This window comes from Trachemys scripta, chromosome 1 (assembly GCF_013100865.1).
Source record: "Trachemys scripta elegans isolate TJP31775 chromosome 1, CAS_Tse_1.0, whole genome shotgun sequence".
In the NCBI taxonomy this organism is placed as follows: domain Eukaryota; kingdom Metazoa; phylum Chordata; order Testudines; family Emydidae; genus Trachemys; species Trachemys scripta.
In genome coordinates this window covers 225,749,485-225,776,824 of record NC_048298.1, presented here as the reverse complement: position 1 = coordinate 225,776,824, position 27,340 = coordinate 225,749,485, and the positions used below count along the sequence as shown (strand labels likewise).

The following is a 27,340-nucleotide window of genomic DNA, read 5'->3' as shown; positions in this document are numbered from 1 at the left end:
TAGCCTGCTGATGTTTAGATCTTTTTGGGAAGTCTGACAGCAACATCATGAAACGTGCCGAAGCACACTTCTTCTCTTGGGCTGTATACTGCCACTTTGGTTTCAGATTTTCTGCTACATTTACTGGTCAAGACCCCTTTGCTAGCCCTCAGGAACAGCATGCATGAGAGATGCCAAAAAGCACTGCATGAGTGTGATGTTGTTCGAGCAGACTGAGAATTGTTCAACTCAACTGTATTTTTGGACAAAAAATGCCAATTAATCAAAACTGAATTTTTCACTCAAACTTATTGGTTTTGTCATGAAGGTTTCAAGTATAGGTCAAAATAAGAGAGGCTACTCTAGAATAACCACTAGCCCAGTGGCTAGGACACTCATATGGGATGTAGGAGACCAAGATTCAAGTCCCTACTCTGCCTGGTTCATGCAAGTGCCCTGTCAGGGTTCCCCCTGCCCCACTCTGAACTCTGGGTACAGATGTGGGGACCTGTATGAAAGACCCCCTAAGATTATATTCTACCAGCTTAGGTTAAACCTCTCCAAGGCACTAATTCCTTAGATTGATATTGCTGTCACTACCAAGTGATTTATACAAAATATTCGGGAAGGGTCACTTGGACTCCCTATCCCCAAAATATCCCCCCAAGTCCCTTCACCCCCTTTCCTGGGGAGGCTTGAGAATAAAATAGCAACCAGCTGTGCCTTAGCAATGTGAACACAGACCAAACCCTTTGTCTTCAGGACACTGAAATCAATCAGGTTCTTAAAAGAAGAACTTTTTTCTAAAGTAAAATCACACCTACAAAAATCAGGATAGACAGTAACTTTACAGGTAATAAAAAGATTTAAAGCATAGAGGATTCCCCTCTGGACTCAGCTTCACAATTACAAAACAGAAATGAAACTACCTCTTTAGCATAGGAAAACTCACAAGCCAAAACAAAAAATAACCTAACTAATTTCCTTGCCCTACTTACAGTTTCTGTGGTTTTAGTTGAATTATTCCAGGTATGGTTTTTGGGAGATAGTATACCTGCTGGCTTTTCCCTCCATCCAGAGAGAGAACAACCCACAAAACAAATCCTTCCCCCCAAGATTTGAAAGTATCTTCTTTCCTCATTGGTCCTTCTGGTCAGGTACCAACTAGATAACTTGAACTGCTTAACCCTTTACAGGTAAGGCAATCCAGTACAGCTGCCAAGCATACATAAAGGTTGCTACCATTCCCCCTATATTCATGATATGCCCTAACCACCAGGCCAAAGAGTCAGTCAGTCTCTTTCTCTCCTGTTGGAGCTGTTTCACTTTGTGTAAATCAGTAGTTTTCAACTTGTGGACCCCGTGGGTCTGCAGACAATGTCTAAATTTCCAAAATGGCCCACACTTCCATTTGCTATTTTGAAGCGGTCCCCATCACTGGTGTAAATAGTTACATATTCATTGGGCCAAAGAGACTGCGTGAGAGGCAGAATCAGGCAGAGCAGGGACTTGAATCCTGGTCATCCATATCCCAAGTGAGCATTGGACTACTGGCTATTCTAGGGTGGTTCTCTCTTGTTTTTAAACAAAAAAATCTGACAGGTCCAGTTTTCATTCTGATGCAGAACTACATGTTAAAACCTCAGTTTTTCATGAAATTGAATTCTTGTTTTCTAGCCAGCCCTAGTCATCATAGCTATTCCATGAGACAGGAAATACAAATGACCATAAAAAAAATACTGAAGCTCCTATACGGTGTTGTCAAATGCACAAAGTACTCACACTTAAGATAAATTTTCTCTAACTTTAGTTATATTAACCTTATAACATTAGTAGAAAGATTTCAAATGAAAATTTGAGTTTCCAAGTGGAGTCCCTTTAAAGTTTTAAATTGGCAAATGGAAAGATAAAATAGCAGAGAAAGCCAGGATTGCTTTTCACTTTCCTCCCAACCCAAATTAGATTTTACAAAGTAATGGTCAACATTGCTTTACCTTATTTACCAAAATCAAAGACTTTTGCACAGAGTTCATTGTGCACCAGCAACACAAAAATTCCTGTTGAAACAGTGGATTTTAAACGTTGGAGTGACAGTGCTGAATCCTTGAAATTAGCTTTAGATTTTCAGTGGACCGCAACTGTTCTGTTCTAGGACTTCATTTTCAATTTTTCATAAACAAGACTGACCATTAATTTGGATTACCTATATTTAAATCAGCATATTAAAAAGTTACCTTGTTACTGCTCCTGAAAATATCCTCTCTATCATCCTGTTTGATATAGCTGTGAAAGAGAAAAAATTATTAGAAGTATTTAAAGGTCATATTTTTGTTTTATATTGTGTTTAGCTGATTAAATATTTATTGAAAACCACCTAATTACATAGATACAGAGGTATGTAAAACAAAAGATTAGCTCTCATTAATCTTTGAGTGCCCATGGATGGGACCATTTGACATATACAGCCTCCAAAATTTGTTCCAAATGGCTTTAAATTCTGACTTGAAGCACGAGTTCTAGGACAATAAATACACAGCATAATCCACTGCCTATTAGATCAGCATTTATTTAACAAGCATTGCCTTAACAAGTTAATCTTGATTTCAAGGGTCTTTACATTTTAGAAGCCCTATAATTCATCAGCGCGCCAACCTGGAATTAGGAATTTTAATATACAAAGATAATACTTAACTAACTGACACACAGTTTGGAGATACATGTTTTTATTCTGTTACCAATTCTGGTGTTTTACTAAAGATGAAGTGTCTTTGGTTAAATGATTGATCTTATTTGCGTAGTTTTATGGTGCTTTCTACCAGCAGACTAAGTGTAATTTCACTACTAGAATATAAAACATATTACTAAGGAATTAATAGGCTTTAAGAGCTGTATGTTTTACAGAAGATACTTCTACATTTCAAAGTTTAATATTGGAAAAGAGAACCAGAATTGCATCTGATTAACCTAACCATTGAAACCTTTCATTTCAAAGTAAACCCCCCCACCAATGCTTCTGTAAAAGGCTAACTAGTCATACCTTGTCCTGTAGTATATATTTGTTTTTGCTATCACCAAACATTTCATAGATTATAAGGCTAGAAGGATCACTGTGATCATTGAAGTCTAACCTCCTGTATAACACTGGCTATAGGATTTCCTTGAATTAATTCCTGTTTGAACATATCTTGCAGAAAAACATTATGATGTTCTAAGGCAGTGGTTCTCAACTGGGGATACACAGACGTCTTCCAGGGAGTACATGGACTCATCTAGATATTTGCCTAGTTTTACAACCAGTTACATGAAAAGCACTAGCGAAGACAGTACAAACTAAAATTTCATACAAACAATGACTTGTTTCTACTCATCTATATACTGTAGGCTGAAATGCAAGTACAATATTTATATTCAATCGATTTTATAATATGGTAAACCTGAGAAAGTAAGAAATTTTTCAGTCAGTGTGCTGTGACATTTTTGTATTTGTCTGATTTTGTAAGCAAGTAGTTTAAGTGAGATGAAACTTGGGTACACAAGACAAATCAGACTCCTGAAAGGGGTACAGTAGTCCAGAAAGGTTGAGAACCACTGTTCTAAGGGACACCAGCAACCTATTCACTATTTATTCCCAGAACTGGGAGACACTCAGCTAGTTTGCTTCAGGCGAAAAAAGGCATGATACAGCTGAAAGCTGAAATCATAAAAATTAGAGAGGGAAGAGACCTGTTAGGCTATCATATCAATACCCCCTTCCACGTCCATATTTTTCCTTGCAATGTGTATGAGTGCTTGGTCTAGTCTAATTTTAGACTGACAGCAACAAGGAGACGGCCACTCCCTGTGGGAGACAACTGCGCCGTTGAAGACATACCTTGCTTTACCACCTGCTTTTTAAGTGTAGGGCCAAAATTTTCAAAATGTGTCTCCAAAAGTTAGGCTGTGAAGTCCATATTTAGGCACCTAATAGGTAGTACCTATTTTCAAGAGTGCTCAGCACGCAGTGTCTCCTTTTGATTTCAGCTGAACTTAATGGGAATGGCAGACGTGCAGCAGTACTAAAGATCGATCCCTTCAACCTGCTTGCACCCATATTTTCTACTGTTCATGTTTAAACAGCTGTTACTTTTTCTTCCTGTTAAGAATGAAGAGGGAGTCATCTATAATATGTGATCAAACTTGCTTTTGCCTTTGCTGGTTTGTTGGTTCAAATGATCGTGACCAGCAGAAAAACATAGAAGTGTTCTCCTTCCTGAATGAAATATTGACTAAAAAGTAGTTAGACTTGAGTAGAAGCAACCCTATGGAAAAATATTTCCCTTCTGTAGGGCAATCAGAATGATGTCCCAGATCTTTTTCACTATGTGGGAGAGCAGGGCATATCAGATTTTGTTTGTAAGTGAACTTTCCAATCATGAGAGGAATGATTCCTTAAGATAACAATAGATGCACAGCCTCTGACAAAGTACTTCCAGAGCAGCTGTAAGATGTAAAGAGATTTAAATTAGGCTCTTGGACAAATGTGCAGGATTATTGAATCCAAAACCACTGTAGAATTTGTGAATGCAGAACAGCCTGTAGCTGCTAGATATTCTTATAACTGCATATGAAGTGTGGTATAGCTTTTCAGTTAACTTTTACTTATGTTCTTAAAGTTAGACTGTTAAAAGTTGTCCCGTGTGTCATACCATGATCATTATGCCGGGCTAAATCCTTTGGATCAATATAGAGGTCATGGTCTGTATCCAGCTCCCAAAATTTGCAATAGATGACATAGAAGTGCTCATAAGAGAAGTACTCTGTCAGCTGGTTAATATCCGCTTCTTCCTCCAATAATGCCACATTCTATTATCAGGAAAAAGAAAATCTCATTAAAGAACCTGCAAGATGCCTGTTGGTCACAGCAGCAACTGGAAGGATAAGTGAAAGTTCTCATATCATCAATGAGTGTCACTCATCTTAAAATAATTCCACTGAAAAACTGTTAATCTTCAAAGACCTTATGCACCATATAGCATGCTAAGAGCAGATTTTAATAAACTGAGTTGAAAGCGAAGGTGCCAAAGAAAGCTGCATAGTAAGGACAGCCAACTTACTGCTAAGTGAGAGACAAATATAGCTCTGAACAACACAGTAATCTAAATTGAAACAGTCTTGTATTAATAATTGCTCCCTTGAGAATCAAGGCACTTTAGTCTTCATTGATCTGGGAAGAAGCAAGAACAAATACCATCTTTACTTATGCCCTTTTAAGTATTTAACTTAATAAAGCTTTTAAATGAGCAGAAGTTATATCTACCTTGCAAAGTTTTACATAAATACCTGCAAAAAGCTGCTTTTCCTGAGTTCATTACACGTGATTCTTCCAGACCAAGACCTATTTACTGTATAAAATATCCTTTGTATAACCTGCAAGAGACAGACAAGTTGAAAGTCTACTTTTTACTACCTGAACTAAACACCGTATTGTTCCAAGTCTTGGTTAAGAGTTTAAAAATAACTGGGTACAAATGCAAACAAAAAAAAATATGAAATAAGGTTCTGCAGTCTACTGCTGTGTTCACTTCCCATTGTTTATTACTATTGCTCAATCTGCAGTATTTGGTCATCATTACCCTCAGAGTCTATCTTCCTCCTCTCTCCATCTGTTGAGGCCTGGGTCCATTCCTTTTTTCCCCCCCTCTCCTTTGTCTTAGTGAGCTCATCCTCCTATTGTTTCAGATGCTACCTTTCCAGACATTATTTCCAGCTCTCTCTCAACTAAATCTACAGATATCACTTAGATATCCTTCAGGTGTCTCAATATCTTCAATTCAGTGCCACAAAGCCATACGTATTTCCCCCTAATCCCTCTCCAGCTGTATCTGTACTGATAACTCCAGCACCCTTCTATTCTGCCAACATTCTTTTCATATTCAGTCTTGACAAATTCTGCTACTTCTGCATTATCAAAATCCATCCTTTACCTCACTATTCCCATTGCTAAAAAACCCTGGAAAAACCTTAAAATTGTCCATGTCCAGGCTTCTCTTGCCTCAACTACTGTAACTTTATCCCTGATCAACTTTCGCACCTCTGTCCAATTTATTCAAGAACCCCATTTCTGATATCCCCTTCCTCTCTAATTACGCCCACCAACTCATTTCATATATCCCTCTCTGGGTTTCTGCCTTTTACTCCGTCACATTCAAAACCTCCCCCACTACATCCACAACAGCCTCCTTCCTCATGCTTGCCAACCACCTTTTCCCTTCCAAATCCAGTCTTCAGATCTAGTACATCCAAGATACTAGTTCTACCCACAGCAAGGATTCTATTGATGATGTAAATTCATGTCTTAATTTTACAAATGTAAGGGTTATCACTTATCCATTACGCCATCCATGTATATAGGATAACATAAGACAATATTTCAGCTCTCCAGGATCTTAAAAATCTAAATTAGGAAACACAAAACTTGTTTATCTATTTACACTGCAAAATTTAGGTTTGAAAGATGCATAACATATTTCCTGGTTCAAAGAGTTTACAATTTAAGCTAAGCAAGATAAAGACAGGATATAGAAGAGTAGGTCAGGAAAAGAATGTGGTAAGAGAATTATTTGAGAAAAGGTAAGAAGGAAAAGTTGGTTAGATACTATAAAGTACATGTATCATCCACTTTATACTTTTAAAGTAAGAACAGTCTTAGAAGCCTACTGTAAAAAGGTTCAGTCCAAAGAATATGAGATTTTTATTTCAGACTACACTACTAAAAACACTACCTATCTGGCAATGAAACTCGAAGTTCCAAGTTATAAACCCATCTGTTACTAAAATAAAGGGATGTCAAAAAACCCTATGAAGCAGTCCATCATACTTCCATATCAAAATGAAATTGGCTTTGAGTTATGAGTAAAGGGTATTAAGGGAGTTACTGATATTTTAATCATGAAATTTTACATACACATTATATATATACACATATACATAGATAGATAGATAGTTAAAGCTGCAGCACACAGCAAACTCTGCTGCTCTTACTTTGAATAGGAACAGCTGGTTTGATAAGCCTAGGAAGGGAAATGGCCTATCTTACCTCTGAAACTTAATTAGTTCAGTCTTAATTGTGTGTTTAGGGACAGCCCATTTTTGGCTTAAACTACAAAGCAATTTTTTTCTGCCAAAGTTTTGCCTTAGCTTTGCAGTTTAATCCATCTGGACATCATTACCTCATCTGTTACACATCTAACCTAATTGCCTTCTATGATGAGATAACTGGCTCTGTGGATGAGGGGAAAGCAGCGGATGTGTTATTCCTTGACTTTAGCAAAGCTTTTGATACGGTCTCCCACAGTATTCTTGCCACCAAGTTAAAGAAGTATGGGCTGGATGAATGGACTGTAAGGTGGATAGAAAGCTGGCTAGATAGTCGAGCTCAACGGGTAGTGATCAATGGCTCCATGTCTAATTGGCAGCCGGTTTCAAGCGGAGTGCCCCAAAGGTCAGTCCTGGGGTCGGTTTTGTTTAATATCTTTATTAATGACCTGGAGGATGGTGTGGACTGCACTCTCAGCAAGTTTGCAGATGACACTAAACTGGGAGGCGAGGTAGATACACTGGAGGGACCTAGACAAATTAGAGGATTGGGCCAAAAAAAACCACACAACAAGATGAGGTTCAACAAGGACAAGTGCAGAGTCCTGCACTTAGGATGGAAGAATCCCATGCACTGCTACAGACTAGGGACTGTATGGCTAGGTAGCAGTTCTGCAGAAAAGGACCTACGGGTCACAGTGGACGAGAAGCTGGATATGAGTCAACAGTGTGCTCTTGTTGTCAAGAAGGCTAACAGCATTTTGGGCTGTATAAGTAGGGGCATTGACAGCAGATCGAGGGATGTGATCGTTCCCCTTTATTCGACATTGGTGAGGCCTCATCTGGAGTATTGTGTCCAGTTTTGGGCCCCACACTACAAGAAGGATGTGGAAAAATTGGAAAGAGTCCAGCGGAGGGCAACAAAAATGATTAGGGGTCTGGAGCACATGACTTATGAGGAGAGGCTGAGAGAACTGGGATTGTTTAGTCTCCAGAAGAGAAAAATGAGGGGGGATTTGATAGCTGCTTTCAACTACCTGAAGGGGGGTTCCAAAGAGGATGGAGCTCTGCTGTTCTCAGTGGTGGCAGATGACAGAACAAGGAGCAATGGTCTCAAGTTGCAGTGGGGGAGGTCTAGGTTGGATATTAGGAAACACTATTTCACTAGGAGGGTGGTGAAGCACTGGAATGCGTTACCTAGGGAGGTGGTGGAATCTCCTTCCTTGGAGGTTTTTAAGGCCCGGCTTGACAAAGCCCTGGCTGAGATGATTTAGTTGGGAATTGGTCCTGCTTTGAGCAGGTGGTTGGACTAGATGACCTCCTGAGGTCCCTTCCAACCCTGATATCTATGATTCTATGATAACTGGTCTAAAAAAACCCCAAAACTGAATGTTTGCTAGAGACAACTGGACAAGTCTTAAAATTTGGGTCTCTAAAACAAACCAGAGCAGAGAATGAGTAAATAGTTTGAGACTTGTTTTATTTACTATGCTCAAAAAGTCACTTGCTGCTGTACTTTTTTTTTTTTTTTGATTGTGGGAAGGAAAAATTGTGCAAAATAAACATGAAACTGTTGAAATTCTAGAGATATGTTTAATTCCTATGGAAGTTGCCTACACAACTCTTGTATCAGTACAAATACTGTTTCTACAGATTAGCTTTCTATTAGCCTAAAAATTATGTATCAGACCTTACTCCTAGACTGAGGGCAATTATTTTAAACCTCTGGCCAGCAGCTGGGTCTGCCTCCCTCTGAAGTACTGCTCAGATGGCATCTTACCCAGAAGTGGAAGTGCAGCAGCAATTGATTTCAATATTTAATAGTAAATTGGTGGGAGAATCCACTAAAAACTCTAACCTACAACTTTAATTATGTGAAGACAACATCCTCCAGACACAGCTTCCACCCAGCAGTAGGATCACTAAAGCTTCAAGAAGTTTCTTAAACAACTCCCATTCAGAATACACTTAAATACAATACTTAACTAAAAGGGAGATCAACTGATCTATTTGTTATCATTCAGATAATTACAGGGCTTAATTTCTTTAGAAATCTGTAGTGTTCAGCAGATGCTCTTTCTTCTAAACAGGAACAACAGTGTAGATAGTTTTCTTTAAATTCTTTAATTAGTGGACTGGTGTTACAGTTCCCTTTTCAGAGAGAATGTTCATAGCAGTTTGGGCTTCTTTTCTATGAGAAGTTCTTTTAGGGGCAAAAGTAAGTAGTGGAAATTTCATTAGCTATCCCTACTGGCCAACTGCTAAGATGAATTTGTCAAATGTTATTTCAACCCAGGCCTCCCTAAGTAAATATGTTCCTCAGCTAAAGAAAGGATTGGGGGATGAGAGGATTTAGCTGCTGCAGCCCTCAGAAGGAACAGCAGTTTTTCCACAATTCAGACAAACCAGGCTCCAATACAGTTACTTAAGAAAGATCCCCACAGTTGACATATTTCCTTCTTTCTCCCCTTGCTTCCACCATATCTTCTGAGAAATAATTCATCTAGGAATTGCTATGGCCTCACTGGTAAGAGGCAAAAACTAGCTCTTAGCAAGAAAAACCCAGCAAACAATTACAGTGTCAACTCTCATTAATTTATTGAGAGTCCCACAACTTTGCCACCTGTTGGAGGAGCTCTTGTGATGACATGAAGAGTTCCTCGCCTTGTGTGACTTGGGAGCAGGTGCCTGCACCAACTCCCCAACTGCACCATCCTCCAAGCTCTTCTTGCCACTCACCCACCTTGGCAGTCTTCTTGTGGGGACCTGATTGTTTTGATCCACCCCTCCCTGTTGCAGGCTTCTGGAGGTGACTGACTGACCTGCATCCCCATCTTTTTTGGCAGGCTACCACGGGGGCGGTTCTTTCCTCATGATAGACTGCATAAGCTATCACGCTCAACCCCCAGAGCAGGCTATCCCTCTGAAGGTAATCCATTATGGACAAGGGGAACACCCACCCACCACAGCACTGAGAAAAGGCTTTTGCCAGGGACCTGCCAGGAGGCCCCTGCCTCCTATACATTAGGTGTCAACTGGGGAGGAATCCCTTTCTCCCCCGCACACCCCTGCCGCCTCATCTTATGAAGGGTAAAGCTGAGCCCTCACGCCCCCTACCACTTCACCCCACTACTATGCAGATAAATCTGAGCCCTCTTACCCTCCCCCCATCACCTGCTGCTCTGGGGTGTAGCACATTGTTTTGTTGAGGCATTTTGATATACCAGGTCTGCAATGGCTACACACTTCCTCTCTCAGCAGCTTGAAGCAGTACTGGCCCTCATTGCTCAACCCCCAACAGCACCTCCACACTGCCTTTCCGCAGGGCTTCTCCTGACCAGGAGTTAGAGGGTGGGGGTATGGTATTAAGATTTCAGCATATTCCCCTACATCCTCCAATCCTGAGAGCTTCCTGCAGGAGAGAACAGGAGCAGCAGCAGGCACACAAGGTAGGGGGGCACCAATTGACTTTAGGAGGGTGTGGGGGAGGAAAAGGATAATAGTAGCAGCTAACTTTTGAGAGAGAAGTAAAGTTTCATGAAGCCCCAGGTGCAACCCTTCCTTGTTGGTGAGAAAGTCACTAATGTCGCCCACATGTCTCCCGTCCACATTCCCAAGTAGTGGCAGGGGACTATATTGGGGAGATTGACTTTTTCACATTGATGAGAAATGTCACACATGGAGCTGTGCAAATTTTGGCAGTTAAGGGAGCAGGTGGCTGTCTTGGACAGGGAAGGCAAGAGCTAGGGAGTGGAACACCACCACCTGCTCCAAAACTGCATAAAGCCAAGAGTAACTGCAAATGGGGACAAAGTTGTCTTACTTTTGCTAAATATGCAAGAGTTTGCACTACAGTGCTTCTAAAACACACTGCAAGTAGGCAGTGGGGTTCAAAAATCAGAGTAGACTGAACCCCGCAATTTAATCTTCTTAAAGGATCTCTTAATTTTTAGGCCAATCATTTTGGGGGTTGATCCATAATTTTTGAACTCTTGGGGCTGGCAATACCACTACTGGTCTGTTGGCAATGTCTATTGGAGTGGGGAGGATGAACCTGAAGACCTTCAACTCTGGACTAGAGTATGAAAGGTGCAGAACCAAAGTTAATGTCTCAAAAGAAAGACTTCCAGATTAAATTTGTGTTCCAGCCAACTGTAGCTTATGTATACTGAATTAATGGCATTAATTTAGTTCCCAGAGGATGCTTGTTAAACCCAGTCACTGATGCTTGCTGAAAATATATATATATATTTTTTAAATGGCATGCCCTTTGGAGGGATCTCAGACTCTGAAGATTAAAGGACCAAATGAGCACAGAGTCTGAAGCAACATAATCTCTAGAGTTTGTCAAGTCCAGATCAGTAGTTGAGGGAAATTGATAGAACAGTTAACTGCTATTCATATAGCAGTTTGTGGACAGAAAGATAACTTTAGTCACAGGAGCCTAGAGCTGCAGATCTGGAACTTTTCATGTATACAATGTTAAATTAAAGGAAAAATCCTTGAACTGGGAAGGTGCAAGTAGCTAAAAAAAGGTTTAAATTCTATCATGATTTCTTTACAATTCCATAATATTGTGGAGAGCTTATATATTATCTACTTGATAAATCTGAACTTGAAATAAAGCAGAAGTCATTTTAAACTTTTAGGCTTTTTTCATTACAAAGTCCAAATCAGGGTCAGTATTCTAACCAGCCATACATTGAAAACCATTGAAAATAAGCATCCAAGTTAACTAAGTAATTTGCTCTTCAGTAGAAATACATAAACATGTTCCACACAAACCATCTCCATTCAGTATTCCTCATTTCAACTGTTATTCAGTAAGCTCTTCTAACACCCTAAAGTATAAAGAAACCTTACAACTATCAGTTGCCATGACAGATGCTCTTCCTCCCACTACCGTGTCTCCTGAAGATTTGAATATACTCAGTATGATGCACTAGAAGCCTGGAAAGTTGAGATCAGCAGAATACTTGTCTCTGGAGATAAATCCATTGTGAAAAGGATGGTTTTACATATTTCAATTGACCTATTAACTAACAGTTAAATTGTATAAATAAAGTAATTTTTCTAAATAAAGCACTTACTGTGGTAATGTAACGAGAATGAAATTCGGATGCTTCTTTTAAAAATGATAGGCCAGGATGACTATTCACCACATCCTATAAAGAGAGGGGAAGAAATGGAGTGCCAATTGGTACCCATTCTCACCCTGGGTATCAACTCATTAATGCAGAATACTACCTCCAATTCCTTGAAAGAGCCAAATTCAATTGCTAAGCAAAGCAACCATTATTAAATATAACTTCATTTGTAGAGTGCCTCATGTAAACATCCCATCGTGATGTATGTTTTCAAAATAATCCGGCTTTTAAAAGCCATTTAACATGAGCTTTTTCTTAACTGTAATAGGGAGAGTTCAGAAACAATAGGCAGAAGTGTGCAAATTATATTTTCTAGACAGGGGAAGAAAAAACCCACAAAAACAAAACAAAAAAAACCATTTTCCTGGTGTCGATGGGGCTTGATAAGTGTAACTAGTAAGAAACAGCATTACTGAAAAATTACAGATGCTTTCCCATTATAAATGAAGAAACTCTATAAAACCATGTGGAAGTACACTACAGATAGTGATAGTCCAACAGGCAAGTTTGCCTTTCGTCATTCATTAGCAATACACTAAGACCTGTGACAGTCCAAAAAGAGATTCAATTGCCATTTTTCTTCTTTTCCCTCTCCAATAACTTCCCAGAAACCTGAGCACATCCTTAGCACTACTATGTCAATCACGAGTTGTCATTCTTAAGGTTTAATAGGTTCTGACACATTAGTCAGTCAAAATCAAACATCAATTAAGAGCTACTGTAGGATGTGTAGGGTTTTTTCTTTTCAATTTCTTCCCTACATAAAAGTAGGTTATAAATATCTGTAACTGTAAAATGACTTGTAATAATTTAAATTCATTAGTAGGTCAGTTGACCACACAAGTTGAATGCACTAAATATCAGTCATCTTTTTATTCATTCTCTTTACTAGAATTATTCTATCAGTTAGGTTTCAGAGGGGTAGCTGTGTTAGTCTGCATCAGTAAATTTTTCAATCCACTTTGATTGAATTGGCCTCGTTAGCACTACAAAAAGTAATTTTCCCTCTGTTGATATTCACCCTTTCTTGTCAGCTGTTGGGCATGGACTACATCCACCCTAATTGAATTGGCCTCGTTAGCATTGACCCCGACCCCCCACTTGGTAAGGCAACTCCCATATTTTCATGTGCTGTATATTTATACCTGCTTACTGTATTTTCCACTCCATGCATCTGATGAAGTGAGTGGAAAGCTTATGCCCAAATAAATTTGTTAGTCTCTAAGGTGCCACAAGGACTCCTCGTTGCATCTATCAGTTAGGAAATTAAAGTTGCTCTGGTACATCTATTCTTTTGTTTAGCTTTGGAAGATATAAAGAGGTCATGATTAATTTAAATTGCTATTTACTTGTAAAAATGGAATGAAGTCTTCTTGCACCAAGTAGTTGCATCCAGGGTTCATCAGAAGATGAACAAACTTTGCCGCATCATCATGACAGGTCTGTAGTATTCTGAAATGCAAATATAAAATGAATTTGCATCATAATACTTTTCTACTCCATTCAGAGAGGAAAAATGCTCATAATTGCGTTAGGAAGTTCTACAGCAGGACTTATGAAAAAAGCTGCAGTCTATCCCAACTCACTGATGTAATGTGAGCACCTAAAGAATTAGTTACCATAATATAAAGGCAGGCATGTGGTCACAATTTCTTCTACCTACTAGTGAGCTTACACAGCTCTAAGCATTGCACTGGCCAATAATCCCGTATTGCTTCCTCTCATATTAGACTTTAGGCATAATTTACATTAAATTATCTATAGTGTACCTGTTCCCAGCAGTGGAGTAGTCAAATGAGAGGACAGTTTGAAATCAAGACCATAGTTCTTTCTCTGGAATCAGTGAGAATAGAAAGGGCTAGGAAGGAGAAGTATCTGCCCACAACCGTTGACATATTCCTGCAAATTAGGACCACACTTCTCAAAACCTTACACAGTTGGGGCCACTAGGAACTTGTCATTAACCACACCACATTATATATCTTTACACAGCAAATATCAAGATTTTAAACTGTACACTAATTTTTTTTTTTATCAAGTCCACTCTCTGTTGGACTACATAAAGGGGTTTTGTTTGTTTGCAGGCTGGATCACATTCATAGCTTAAAATATTACATTTAAATTAAGAAATACAGTACCTCAAAACGCAACCTACTTACTTTCGCCACATTGCAACAAATTTATGAACTGAGACGCATCCTGTTCGTTCTCCTCCAGCACAATAAAACAAGGGGCCTTTCCAGTAAAGTGGGCATTCACAGGCCTGGAATTAAGTTGTAGAACAATGCAGACAGTCAGTTTATTGATTACTTATCTGAGTGTTACTCCCTCTCAAAACACTAGCATAAAATGAAACCTTGCTAGTGTAGTTGTAAGGCAGCATTATGGGAGATCAGGACAGACACATTTCGTTGCACACACTCTTACGGAACTACAGTGAACTTAAGTATTTAAGGCAATTTCTGGAAGATTTGGTTTATTGACTGGTAACCTTTAATTTGACCAACAGCTTTAGTCTCTACTGTACTGCACAACAAGGTAGACTTTCACAGTAAATAAAAGAAATTAAGGGGAAAGTCATTTCCATTTATTCTTTTTTTCCCCCACAGTTGGGAAACATTTTTCCACTTGTGCTTCTAAAGAAATGGGAGATTCACATATGAAGTCAAGCATATGTTTACTGTAAGCAGTTACAGTTAGTGTATATATGTTCCAGAGTTAGCCCTAGACTACTATGGAAAGATATATGAAGTGATCAATACAGCTCCCTTAAAAACAAAATATTTATTGCTTCAATATTATAAGGAGAAAAATATGAAATTCCTCTAACCCAATTTGCTATGTATGTTATACAGAAGCAAAACAAGTCAGTCTTTTTAGATTGATAAACCCCATATTCTGACATGGCAATAAATCTAGTGACTACAAAAGGACTAAGAAAAAACCCTCCAAAAAAACAAAGCCATTCTGGATTTGAAGGTTTAATAATGCAAGTCCATGACTTTTTCCTGTCTAAGGTGAGAAAGTTATCTAGTTTCTTTGTTTTTAGATGAGTAACTGGTTTAATTGTAGAGTTCTACATAGACACATTTGGAGTGATAACTCAAAATTCTAATTTTGCACCGTGTAAGTAAACCAACAGCAATGCACTTAAAACATCTGCAGTAGTACAATTGATTACTGTGAAGCACACAGCCAAATTTTGCACTGAGACAATGCTATCCCACTGACATCTCTGGGACTGCACAACATAACTCAAAGAGAATTTGGTTGCTTGAGTTTCTGATGTTGACATTTATGGGCTCTCCCCAAAACCCACTGAGGTTAATGTAAAGACTCCCATTGACTTTAATGGGCTATGGATCAGGCCCCATATTAACTTAAATTTGACTGCTATGGTCTTTACTTAACTTTTTGGAATTTTATTCCTATCACACAACAGATAACATAGGAAAACCATTATTTGTTTCCTTTTTGTAGGTTAGTATACAGGAATTAGACACCCAGTAAATCCTCACCTTTGCAACTTTGCCCATGTCTTCTAATCTTGCTCTCTCATTTGGAAACTGAGAGAAAGTTCTCTCTATTTTGGCAATCACTGCATCTATATTCACTTTTTCTTTTGGACATCCTCGGGGAAAATAAAATGTTGGAATGGTTTGGCTCAGTGATGGCGGCAAAGGTTCTTCTTTCTTTGTCTGAACCTAAATGGATAAATACATTTGACATAGTGAGGTCTATTAAACTGTATGCCATACAATCCTCCTTAGAATGAAGCTGAAAAGCCTTTATCCTGTTTTGTATTAACTATTGTAACTCACATTCCTACACAAAATCATTACATATGATGGAATAAGCTAGGGGTAGGCAACCTATGAGCGGATTTTCAGTGGCACTCACACTGGCTGGGTCCTGGCCACCGGTCCGGGGCTCTGCATTTTAATTTAATTTTAAATGAAGCTTCTTAAACATTTTAAAAATCTTATTTACTTTACATACAACAATAGTTTAGTTATATATTATAGACTTCTAGAAAGAGACCTTCTAAAAATGTTAAAATGTATTACTGGCATGCAAAACCTTAAATTAGAGTGAATAAATGAAGACTCGGCACACCACTTCTGAAAGGTTGCTGACCCCTGGAATAAGCTCTTTAAGAATGAAGAGTGAAAAATTCCTGAAAAACTAGCATCTAGAACATTTCAGTCTTTTCAAAATGAATTTAAGTTTGACATAAGGAAAGCTATTTGGCTAAGGTAAGAACAGCGTTTCCCCTCTATCCCAACTCAAGTCTTCATCCAGCTTTAGAACCAGAACTCTAGCCAAACCTTTTTCTGAAGTTTGGAAGTATTCATAATTGTTATTTTTACTTTCAGTTCTAGCTTGAGACCAGAACAGCCCAAAAATATCACAAGCAAGGCTGTTAAGTAACAAGTTTAAATACAGAAGTGCTAGAATCATGTGAGATCTTGCTTTCAGAAAATTTCCACCTCAGTTTTGTAGACTCAAGAGGGTCAGGTAAGCATGCAATCTTGTGGATGCTAGCAAGCTGCACACTTTTCTTCTCTAATTCAAAGAGTCATAACTGTGAAGAAAAAAGTTTCAGTTGAATCCTGAAAACAAGACAACTTTCCTTAAAATATGTTCTCAGTATCTGGGTACTAATGCTTCTGCACACACAAGTGCAAAGATATACGGGTCTATGTATGCTAGAGTTGTGTAATTAACAACTCAAAAATGATTGAAGTCCATTATAGGTAAATTTATTCAGGGAAGTGGTTACAGTACAGCTGTTAGCTACAGTAAAGGAGAATTTACCCTTTATTCAATTAGTCCCATGAAGAAAGGTCAGTAGCTGAAAAACAAGTCAACAGGATATAAGGCAATAGAGAAATAAACTGAGCAAATAAAAAGAATTTGTGTATTGGACAGCTCAATAATTTGGCAACTGAATACAATGGCTTTCATCTCTAGGTTACAATTTCAAAACCAGCCCAATTTAGTAGTGACACAGTTTTTCCCCATAGTGGCCTATGATGCAAACAACCACCCCAGTGAACCCAAAGTCCATCTCAATTTCCTCCAGTCACAACTGGCACCATCTGATAAAATTCAGCAGCAAAATTAAGGAATGAATGGCAAAGACACATTATTACCACCACACCCCTCAAGGTGGTCCTTCCACAGCTGGGCTGAGGCAAAGGCAAAACAACATAGGGATGTCTGTACTGTTGCCATCCATGTTGAGAATGTCATATGGATAAAGGATTTTGGTCCCCAAGAGGACTTCAATCCTGCACCTTTCACTGAGACATAACATGTAAAGAGGTTGAGTTAATCCCCTAGGATTTTTCTACAAATGAGCCAAACAATTCCAACTTTACACTTGCCTTAATGTTGCAATTTCACTAAAATTCAATGCTATCCTTTAAGTAGGTCAGAATAAAAAACAGAAAAGAAAAAAGTTTACTTGAGTTTGTGGTATTTGTAGGTGAATTTTTTTTAATTTTTGTTTACTGGATTTGCACTTTTCAGTTACACCATAAAGGCTCTCTTGATGCCATAAAAAATGTAAAAGTCACATCAACAGAATCACCAAATAAAAACTAACAAATACTCCAGATCACCTAAAAATTTCCCCAGGCTGAAACACTTCAGAGTTTTTTTTTTTTTTTTTTTTTTTATATATAAAGAAACAATTTTCCAATCTCCAAAGTGGTGTTACTGTTAGCATCATGAAGAGTGCAATAAACAAATTTCTTTATAATTTCCCCCTACATTTCAAGGTAACCACCACTACATCAGTGCGTGGGTTGAGCCTCTATGACATAACTAGTCGCTGAAAGCCTGTGCTGTTGCCCAGGTGTAATTCGTAAAGGCAAAATGGCTTAGAACCTGAAAACTGGACAGTCACAGACAGTGAATCCCAGTGATTATTCAATCTGGTGATATCCTAAACAAAAGGAGATCTCAACCATGTTGGAAGCGGTTTCCATCATTTCAAACTGACTCAGACATTCTATACTTTAGAGCGACACCCTTGGAATACGATTATATAGATAGCACGTTTTAATCTATTGTGCCAGCCTGGTAAGTAGATATTTTAGCCCCTCTCCCCCATAGAGAGGGAAGGGCAGTGCTGTGTGTTAACTGACCATTTTTACAGAAAGACAAAAAAAGGAAGCAAAAAAAAAAAAAAAAAAAGGTCAGATTGAGTTGTGATCCAGCTACTTCATTCCTTTCCCCCCTAATCTTTGTTGTTTTCCTAGGCAGCAGCTTTCAGCTGCAGACAAGACTGGCAGGTAATAAAGTTCTTCAGATCCACTGCTGTCCATTCTTTCTTCAGGTGGAATGCAAGGAAGTTTTAAATTATTGTAAACCCCTTTAATTAAAAGTTTCAGAGCATTAGCCTAAACCAGGGGTTGGCAACGTTTGGCACACAGCTCACCAGGGTAAGCACCCTAGCGTGCACGGCCAGTTTATTTACCTGCTGACGCGGCAGGTTCGGCCAATCGCAGCCCCCACTGGCTGCGGTTCGCAGTCCCAGGCCAATGGGGGCAGCAGGAAGCGGCGCGGGATGTGCTGGCCGCGGCTTCCCGCCGCCCCCATTGGCCCGGGACGGCGAACCACGGCTAGTGGGGGCTGCGATCCGCCAAACCTGCTGCGTCAGCAGGTAAATAAACTGGCCCGGCCCGCTAGAGTGCTTACCCTGACGAGCCGCGTGCCAAACGTTGCCGACCCCTGGCCTAAACAGTCTTTTAGTGCAACTTTAGTATAGACCCGAAACTAGGTGTTTTAAATCCAAGGTTAAGAAAGTTTAAAGACTGTCACAAGACTGGTTTCTTAGCAAAGAAGGAAAAGGGAATCTGACCCAGTAAAACAAAGCAAGAGAAGAAACTAATAAAATTGAAAGTTCTGCAGAGGATTGGAACAGTAGATATTCTTCAAAAATTGTTCCTTCAATTATATAAAGTATACTGCACATCTTCTTGTGATACAGAGAGATAAATGGTAACCTTTTGGTTTACACGTAGAAGATTTTTGGATTTTGAAGGCTATCTGGAATTTAGAAAGTTAACTTTGTACAACAACTAACGATAAATCCTTTCCCAGAACTGTTCTTTCCGGATGGACATATTTAACACAGCAGGCATGTCCACTTCATCACAACAGAAGCTTCCTCATCCCAAAACCGCTCAACCATACCACCATTTAATTTCTCCAAGTAAAATATTGCTGTGGATAAACTTGACATTCTAGATTTGAGGATATTTTGGTAACAGTAAAAACATCAGCTTTTGTTATACAAGTTAAAATGATCATTAGTGTGTTAGTTAAAAGAAAAATAGCACACTAAATATGTGCTATTTCAATATGTGCTTCAATTTTGATGGTGATAGTTTAAACAGAACTGGTCCCTATTGTGAATATTTATATCAGAGTGATTTTGAACAGGAAGCAACAAGATGTCTAAACAAACTCAATCTGCATAGGAATTGGCATATGAAGAGTTACAAAACACCGGAGAAAGACTAACCCAAACTGAAAACAAACACCTTGTGAAATAGTGAGGTAAAAGGTTGTTTACATAGGATTGTCAAGTTAGGATCCCTTTACCATGTACATTTGATTTTTTATGCACTTGTTCAATTTTTTGAGAGCCTATATGGAATGCAGGCTTTTCTTTTTTAAAAAAAACAAAATAAAGTAAATCTTCCTTTGCACTACAGAGGGACCTTCTCTATTGCTTCAAGTTGGAAGAGGAAAACAATTTAAGCCTTCGTACTCTTGTGAGTGATACCTGAAAATGGATTGAAAAAGCATGTATAGCAATAACATGTAGTGGAACTGAATAAAGAAAACCTTTGGAGTTCCAGAATCACTGGTCTGATATTTTCCCACTTCCCCAACCAGGCAGCAACAATCATCTACCTTGTTACTAAATAGATTGTGGTCCTAAAAAGGCAAATCCACCAACTTATCTTAGTTATCTTTAAGGTCTGGATCCTTTAGCTCCTTTTCAGGGAGACAGCTGTAGTCCAAGAGCATGCTGAGGTCCTAAAGGCACTGTGCACTGCTTGAAGAGTATTTATGGTTACTCTTTGCCCATCAAGCACAATTGGTTGGTCTCCTTTCCTTCTGGGAGAGTTGATTAAAGAGGGAGAGAAGTTGGTTTTGGAACAGGAAGGTGAATGTGTGTCATCTTTCAGTAATCAGAAATTACTCATTTGAAGGGTGACCAACAAATACAACTGCCTCCCCAAAGTGGTCAGTTTTCCTGGGCTCAATTTCTAGGTCTTTGAAGCAGAGAAAAATACCTTCAGAATCTTTTTTTGGAAACAGATATACAGTAGCCTCTTGGGGCTGAGGACTATGGCCGCAACAAGAGCTCAGCCCCAAACCATCCATGTCAAAGAAATTTTCAACACCTATCCATCTTTGGAAAGCAAGGTCAGGGATGGTTTCTAGGACATACTGAAGAGGAAACAATGGTAGAACAGTAACGCCCCACTGACTCCTCAGCAGCAAGTATGAAGCATTCCCTCGGCACTGAACCAGATAACCTTTGAGGTGAAGCAGCTGTATCAAAGCATTACGCACTCGTATTTCCCTTGAAGAATCCTGCTGCAAGTATTCCAAAGCCTCCTTTAGCATTAAGTAGAGGCACAGACCCAGGCTTCCACATCTTCCAGAAATACGCCGAAGGATGTTACAGAAAACAAAGCCTCCCCTCCCTGCCCTTTTAGCATCAAGGAAGTAGCATGCACTAAGGCCACCCTCACCTTTTATGCAACTGAATCTCTGACTGAAGACTTCTATGAACTGTTTTTGGAAGTGGGTCTCAAGTCTCTAGGATGGTACCAACTCAGATGATTGAAGAGACAACTTAAGCAGAAAGAGTTCAAGCATTTACTTCCAATCCCTATGGGTGCAGGAAGTAAAGGCAACGAAGGCTGCACACTACCCTGGGAAACTATTTCCATTCAGCTACTAAGACTGTTGATCCGGGATCAATAATTTAGAACAGAATTACGTACAACATTTAAACCCAGACTTCTTGCTGGGATCAGCTACACCTACAACACTGAACACCAGGTCAACAAGCTCATACCAAAAATTGAGTACAGAAAAACCAAATCTATGGTACATTAGTTACAGCCAATCAAAAGCTGTAGGTACAGGAGTGGTTTTTGCTTTTCTAAAGAAAAAGAAAATAACTACAGGTTTTGATCCTCAGTTCCAACTTTCAGATGAAGGTCAGAAGGAACTGAGGAACTACTAAAGTTGCACTTCTTTGTATGTCCCCTATGAATGACTGGGAAGGTTCACCTGGATGTCCCCTATGATCACTGCTTTCTAGAGGGTTCAGTAGGATGTCCTAGAGCATATGTACATCTTATCAAGAGGGAGCCACACTGAAAATACTCAAAAGAAGGGCTATTTCTGTTCTAAATAAGACAACCTATTAAAAATGCACTTTGACTAAATGATAAACAAAAACGATAAAAAGATTAGAAAACCTGACCTATAAGGAAAGGTTAAAAAATTGGGTATGTTTAGTCTTGTGGAAAAAAAAGGCCGAGGGGCAGCTAAGTTTTCAAACATGTTAAGGGCTGTTAAAGAGGATGGTGATCAACTGTCCTCTATGTCCACCGAAAATAGGACAAGAAGTAATCAGCTTAATCTGCAGCAAGGGAGATTAAGGTTAGATATTAGGAAAACTAGCCTTATAGAGAAAAAGTTTAAATATATTAACTATGTTAGATATTAGGAAAAACTAACTACAAGGATAGTTAGGTACTGGACTAGGTTGCAAAGGGAGGCACTGGACTAGGTTGCCATCCTTGGAGGATTTTAAGAACAGGTTAGACAAACACTTGTTAGGGATGATCTAGTTACAGTTGGTCTTGCCTCAGCACAGGGAGGATTGATTGACTACATGACTGACTAGAGGTCCCTTCCAGTCCTATATTTCTATGACTAATTCCACACAGATTAATAAGAATTAAGCCAGTAATTTGAGATTTTTAACAATTTAAATTAATGTGGGATATTTGTTCACATCTAAAAAATACTGCTAAGAGTCCTGCTAATGCCAAGAATAAATTTGTTTGGATTGAAAACCTGATAGGACAGTTTATTTTTGCTGCTGTGAATTTTTTCAGTTGGAGGCCAGCCTTCATTTTCTTGCTCGTGCTAAAAATCTGTTTATAAATTAAACTTCCAAAAGAGACTTGTTCAGCCAAGTGAGAAACTCCAGCACACAACTTGCCAAACCACATAAAATTATGAAATATTTGGAGCTAAAAGGAGATTTAAAAAAAAATTAGTTACACTTCGACACATGCAAATCATTCATTGAAATGTAACAGTATGAAGTAAATTTGACATATTAGCCTTTGCAATGAACATATGCCTGAGTTGCAATTCGCAATTCAGAAAGCTAATAAGTTTCCTCTAAAATGTGATCTTCTAATGATTTACAATTTTGTAATATTGCAAATAAGCTTCTGTAAGATTCACCTTGAAAAGAGAAAGTAAGATCCTTCCTTTAATACACACAGTCAATTTTCACCCCGGCATACAAAAAGCATAACGGCTTTGGGTAAATTCAGACTACGAAGTGTTTCTTTACTCTGGTTCTGTAAAAGTAGTAAGAAGGTCAATTTATTTATTTATTTTTTGCATGGAGTGGCACAAAGGCATTTCTTCATTCCCTTTGCTAGTTTCAAGAATATTCCCTACTCTTTGATAACAGCTGAGAATATGTCAACATCAGATACATTATTCCTACAGCCCTTCAATAACAAGAGGCAGGGAAATCACCACATTATCAAGCAGGCTGAAAAGAAACATGTACATCCCCACCCACTCCATGAATAAGAATCTTCTGACCCTCTCCAGCCTGCTTAGTTTTTCTCCCTTCTTAGCGGTAGACAATGTCTATTCAAGCAGCAAATTTGGCTTTGATCAAAACCGAGGAAGCAAGGAGTTTAGAAGCCAGATGGGCCAGTTTCTAAATCTGGGGGAAACCAGCTGTTGCTTTCCCTAAGATGATTTTTAAGGGAATGCTTATCCCAAGCACTCTCCCAAGTAGAGATCTCTGGATGTTACACAGCTTGGACTGCCTTGGCTATGGTACACTTCTTCTGGTGAGGTATAGATGCCTGCTCCTTCCCCTGCCTGCCTACTGAGTTACTGGGATATGGAGTATTTGCAGCTGGTCATGGGGACCCATCCTAGCCACCATTACGCAAGACATTAGAAATGAGATAACATCTCCTCTCCTTCCTGAACTAAAATAACTTTCTTGAAATCAAGAAAAGGGGAAAGGCCTCTTCTCCCCTATTTTTAAAAGACTGTACACTTTTCAGGATGGCAACTCTGTTTGTGCAAGAACTACCACATTAAAGAAATAAATGCATAAAGTCAATTAGCTCAATGAGGTTAAGTCTCAATTGTTTACAGAGTGTAGGTCAAGAGAAAGTGAGTTAAATACCTGAACATGGTATTCATTAAGGGTGGGGAAAATCAAGCACACTTACCCACTTAAAAATATATTTAAACAACATGCTGATCAAGATGCCACAGACTAAACAATTCTCAGTATTTGCACTGTTTTGACATGATGCAGTACTTAGAATAATTGAATGAATTTGTCCTCATATGGCAGTGCTTGTGTTTTATAGTATCAACTTAGACTATGCAGCTTTGTTATTGTTTATGAGTAGAGATTTATAAGGAAAAAGAGTATTTTCTAGTGTTAAAATCAACAGCCTTGGTACATTACATAGAATGCAGATCTCAAGAACGAGATTCTACTCAATATTAGGACTTCAGGTGATGGAAAACATGCAGCAGGATCAGATTAATATAAGATCCAGAATTTCTTACTACACACTGTCAAGTATGGGCAAAAGTTTAAGTTGTCACCAGGGTGGATTTGATTTACATCACATTGATTTAAATCATGATTTACATCACTAATCAGGAAGACTTGATTTAATCATGGATTTCTACATAAAAGTGCCTTCTTGTTGGTTGTTACCAACCTGAAGATCCTGCATGTTCAGACATGTTCCTTTCATCACCTTTAATGCAGCTTCCTCCGGAGAAGGAACACTTCTCATGATGTTGTGTCATTAGGGCAACCAGGCCTTGCATTTCTTTGTTGCACTGTTTGCATTTTACACGCATGCCTGTCTTACCCACAGGTAGAGAAACTTCATTAAAATATTCCCAAACTGGATCTCTTTTATGGCCTGCTGCCATTGGAGGTTTTTCCTTCTAGTAAGAGAATGGTATGGTAGATCTCAAATCAATGTAGGCTATATTTAGAAAGACATCAAGACTTCTGGAATATGCTGCTCAAACAGTTTCACTCGTTTCTACTGTTTGACCCTCCCTTCTCACATTTATCTTCAGATTTCTTCTCCTTGTCCAGATCTATTCCACCCCCAACAATCTTCTATTCATTGAACTTTTTGAAACTTTGCACTTGTAGAGAGAGATAAGGGATTGACTCTGTGTACACAAATTTGCAGAGGGACAATAGGGTTGAGGTCTGTTATTTCTCACCTCTATATATTTATTTATTTAAAAACATTTTTGCTGTTAACAAGCATGTTATCTCTGGAGACACAAATCCACAGGTAGAGAACTGCAAAACTAAGCATCTCTGATAGTGCTCAGTGTAGAAGGTACCTAGTCCCATTGGGTAGATGGAAAAATTAACCTAAATCTATACAGAAGCCCCTGAAACCCCATAAGATTGGGTCCTTAATCCATGAACTATTGGAACTCATTTAAAAACTCTTAAACATTACATGAATATATTGTCTCATACTATAGAATTAGAATGTATAATCCCTATTCCATTATGAGATAGTTTTAATTAAGATACGTTATAGCTCAAAGATATTTTTAGATAGGTTTTTCCTTCAGAGCATTTTATAAAGAAAAATTTTATTTAAATAAAAAATATCACTGATTCTTATCCACTCTGGTTGTCACTTCTAAGAAGTGGTGCATCATAGCACCTTATTCTGAAAAGATAGCCAAGTCAAAAACAGTAATTAAAGGTTTAAAAGTTTAGGAATGCAAGAGCCACTTTAACAGGGTAAAGATTTCTGGTTCTGCAGAAGTTCTTTTCCTTTAAGACAGGTGATGTAACAAAACAGTATGGGGGTTTGCAATCCATTTTACTTAAGACACTGCTTTTAAATTCATTTAGTTTTAGACCTATTTGTAAATCACAAACTTTATTCAAATACTATGTGGATTTAAAAAAGGATGAAAAATAAATATTTCTATAGGTGTATATTACTCATCTACCTTTTGAACCCAAAACTTATTGGAACAACCCATTTTTAGGTCTTATAAGCAAGCCCAAACAAATAAAACCCAGCATTTAACTCCCTTCTCTCTCATTTGAGAGACACACATGTAATTTCAACAAATGCAATGAAGAACAATCAAAAGTATGATCAAAGTTTACAGATATTTCTACTGCAGAAGAGCCCAAAAGCCTCAATTGGAAAATTCAGAGAGGATGAAATTTGCATGGGGGGGGGAAAAGAAGGAAACTAGTTACTAGGCTCTCTAACCTCTTATCCCATATTTTTCAGTCAATAAGATAATTAACCCTCATCTTCAGTTCTGAATGAAGCTTCTGTTTCAATTTAATAGCTATTATAATGCAGAGTTTCTCAAAACCGCTATTTATGCTCTGCTTACAATACTGATTTCAGAGTAGCAGCCATGTTAGTCTGTATCCGCAAAAAGAACAGGAGTACTTGTGGCACCTTGGAGACTAACAAATTTATTAGAGCATAAGCTTTCGTGGACTACAGCCACTACAGTGGGCTGTAGTCCACGAAAGCTTATGCTCTAATAAATTTGTTAGTCTCCAAGGTGCCACAAGTACTCCTGTTCTTTTTACAATACTGAGACATCATATATGCTATTCAGTCCCTGAATATAAAATGCTGAGCTTGTATTATATTGTAATCATTATGAAAGAAAGCTCTCATTTAACAAATGTGGTACATTCTTACAGGACAGTTGTGGACTTACAGCTACAATAGAGTAGGGATACAAGAAGATGGATCCCAACACTCCTCGATGAGCTGGTTTATTGTTCACATCAATTTGATTTTCACACAATTTAACTTTGCTAAAGAAAGCACAAAGTGTAAGTCCCATTAAAATTAACTTCTGACTTTAGGAGACAGAAGCAGGAAACATTCTTGAAGAACTTCTGTGTCTAGTGTATTAGTACAGTGAAACTCAAGTTCCACTTACATATAGGTCAATTGTCAGAATACAAAAGGGAAACTCTCCCCCCTCCCTCCAACACCATCAGTTTATTTTTTATGAACGCAATATTCACATCCACCTGTAGTTGTCACCTTCCCCTCTGTGTAGGTGACACTAGCAGGGCGCATATGAAGATTGTATTTTAACTTCTGCTTTGCTTTATCGAAGGTGCTGAAAACAAGATCTGGGTTCTTCCACAAACTAGCATACACCTTGAGATGCTTACATGTAGAGAAGTTTGACACCTTTTCTCTCTGCCACTCTCCAGTGACAACTTACTCCCTCTTTCCCAGGAGGAGACTTCCACAGCTGTGACCACAACATGTACTATGATATTCTACTACTACTACTACTACAAGATCCCTAAAATACCTTATTACCCTTAACTAGATTTGTTTAGCTAGATGGGGATGAATAGGAGTCAGCACACAGAAATTAAGAGAGACTGGAATGGGAGGATAAAAAATATGGAACAGAGAACAGTTTTCCCAGAAGGGTAATAAGTTGCTGTACTGAGCAGCAGGAAAAAACTTGGTTAACATAAAATTATCTATATCCACTTCTTCATTCAGTACAGGAGTTCACAAGATAGAATTTGACAAATAATCTTTAAGTATGTGTCACTCTTAAAGCTAGTCAAACAAAATCCTAGACTGGCTTAATTGCTTTATATACGGAAAGCTCAGAAGCAGCATTATTAGCTGAAGCTAAGCTGATGCGTGCTTCAACAGAACTCATAAGCAAGACTACCTAGCTCTCCTTCATTACTCCAGGGCTGAAGCCATGCCCCTGGTCACCCTCAAAAACAGAATTGCTCCACT

The 27,340-nt window shown here is 38.6% G+C and overlaps 1 protein-coding gene across 1 annotated transcript in view; it reads right to left on the bottom strand.

The window, feature by feature from the left end:
* PPP2R3B (protein phosphatase 2 regulatory subunit B''beta) overlaps positions 1–27,340 on the bottom strand; it is a 90,121-nt gene that overhangs the window by 14,627 nt on the left and 48,154 nt on the right. Inside the window, exons 4-10 of the mRNA XM_034773499.1 lie at positions 15,719–15,904; positions 14,360–14,463; positions 13,550–13,652; positions 12,144–12,218; positions 5,299–5,385; positions 4,665–4,821; positions 2,214–2,262 (exon numbers count right to left, since the gene is read on the bottom strand). Coding sequence (XP_034629390.1) covers positions 2,214–2,262; positions 4,665–4,821; positions 5,299–5,385; positions 12,144–12,218; positions 13,550–13,652; positions 14,360–14,463; positions 15,719–15,904 — 761 coding nt within the window. The remainder of the gene's footprint in view (positions 1–2,213; positions 2,263–4,664; positions 4,822–5,298; positions 5,386–12,143; positions 12,219–13,549; positions 13,653–14,359; positions 14,464–15,718; positions 15,905–27,340) is intronic.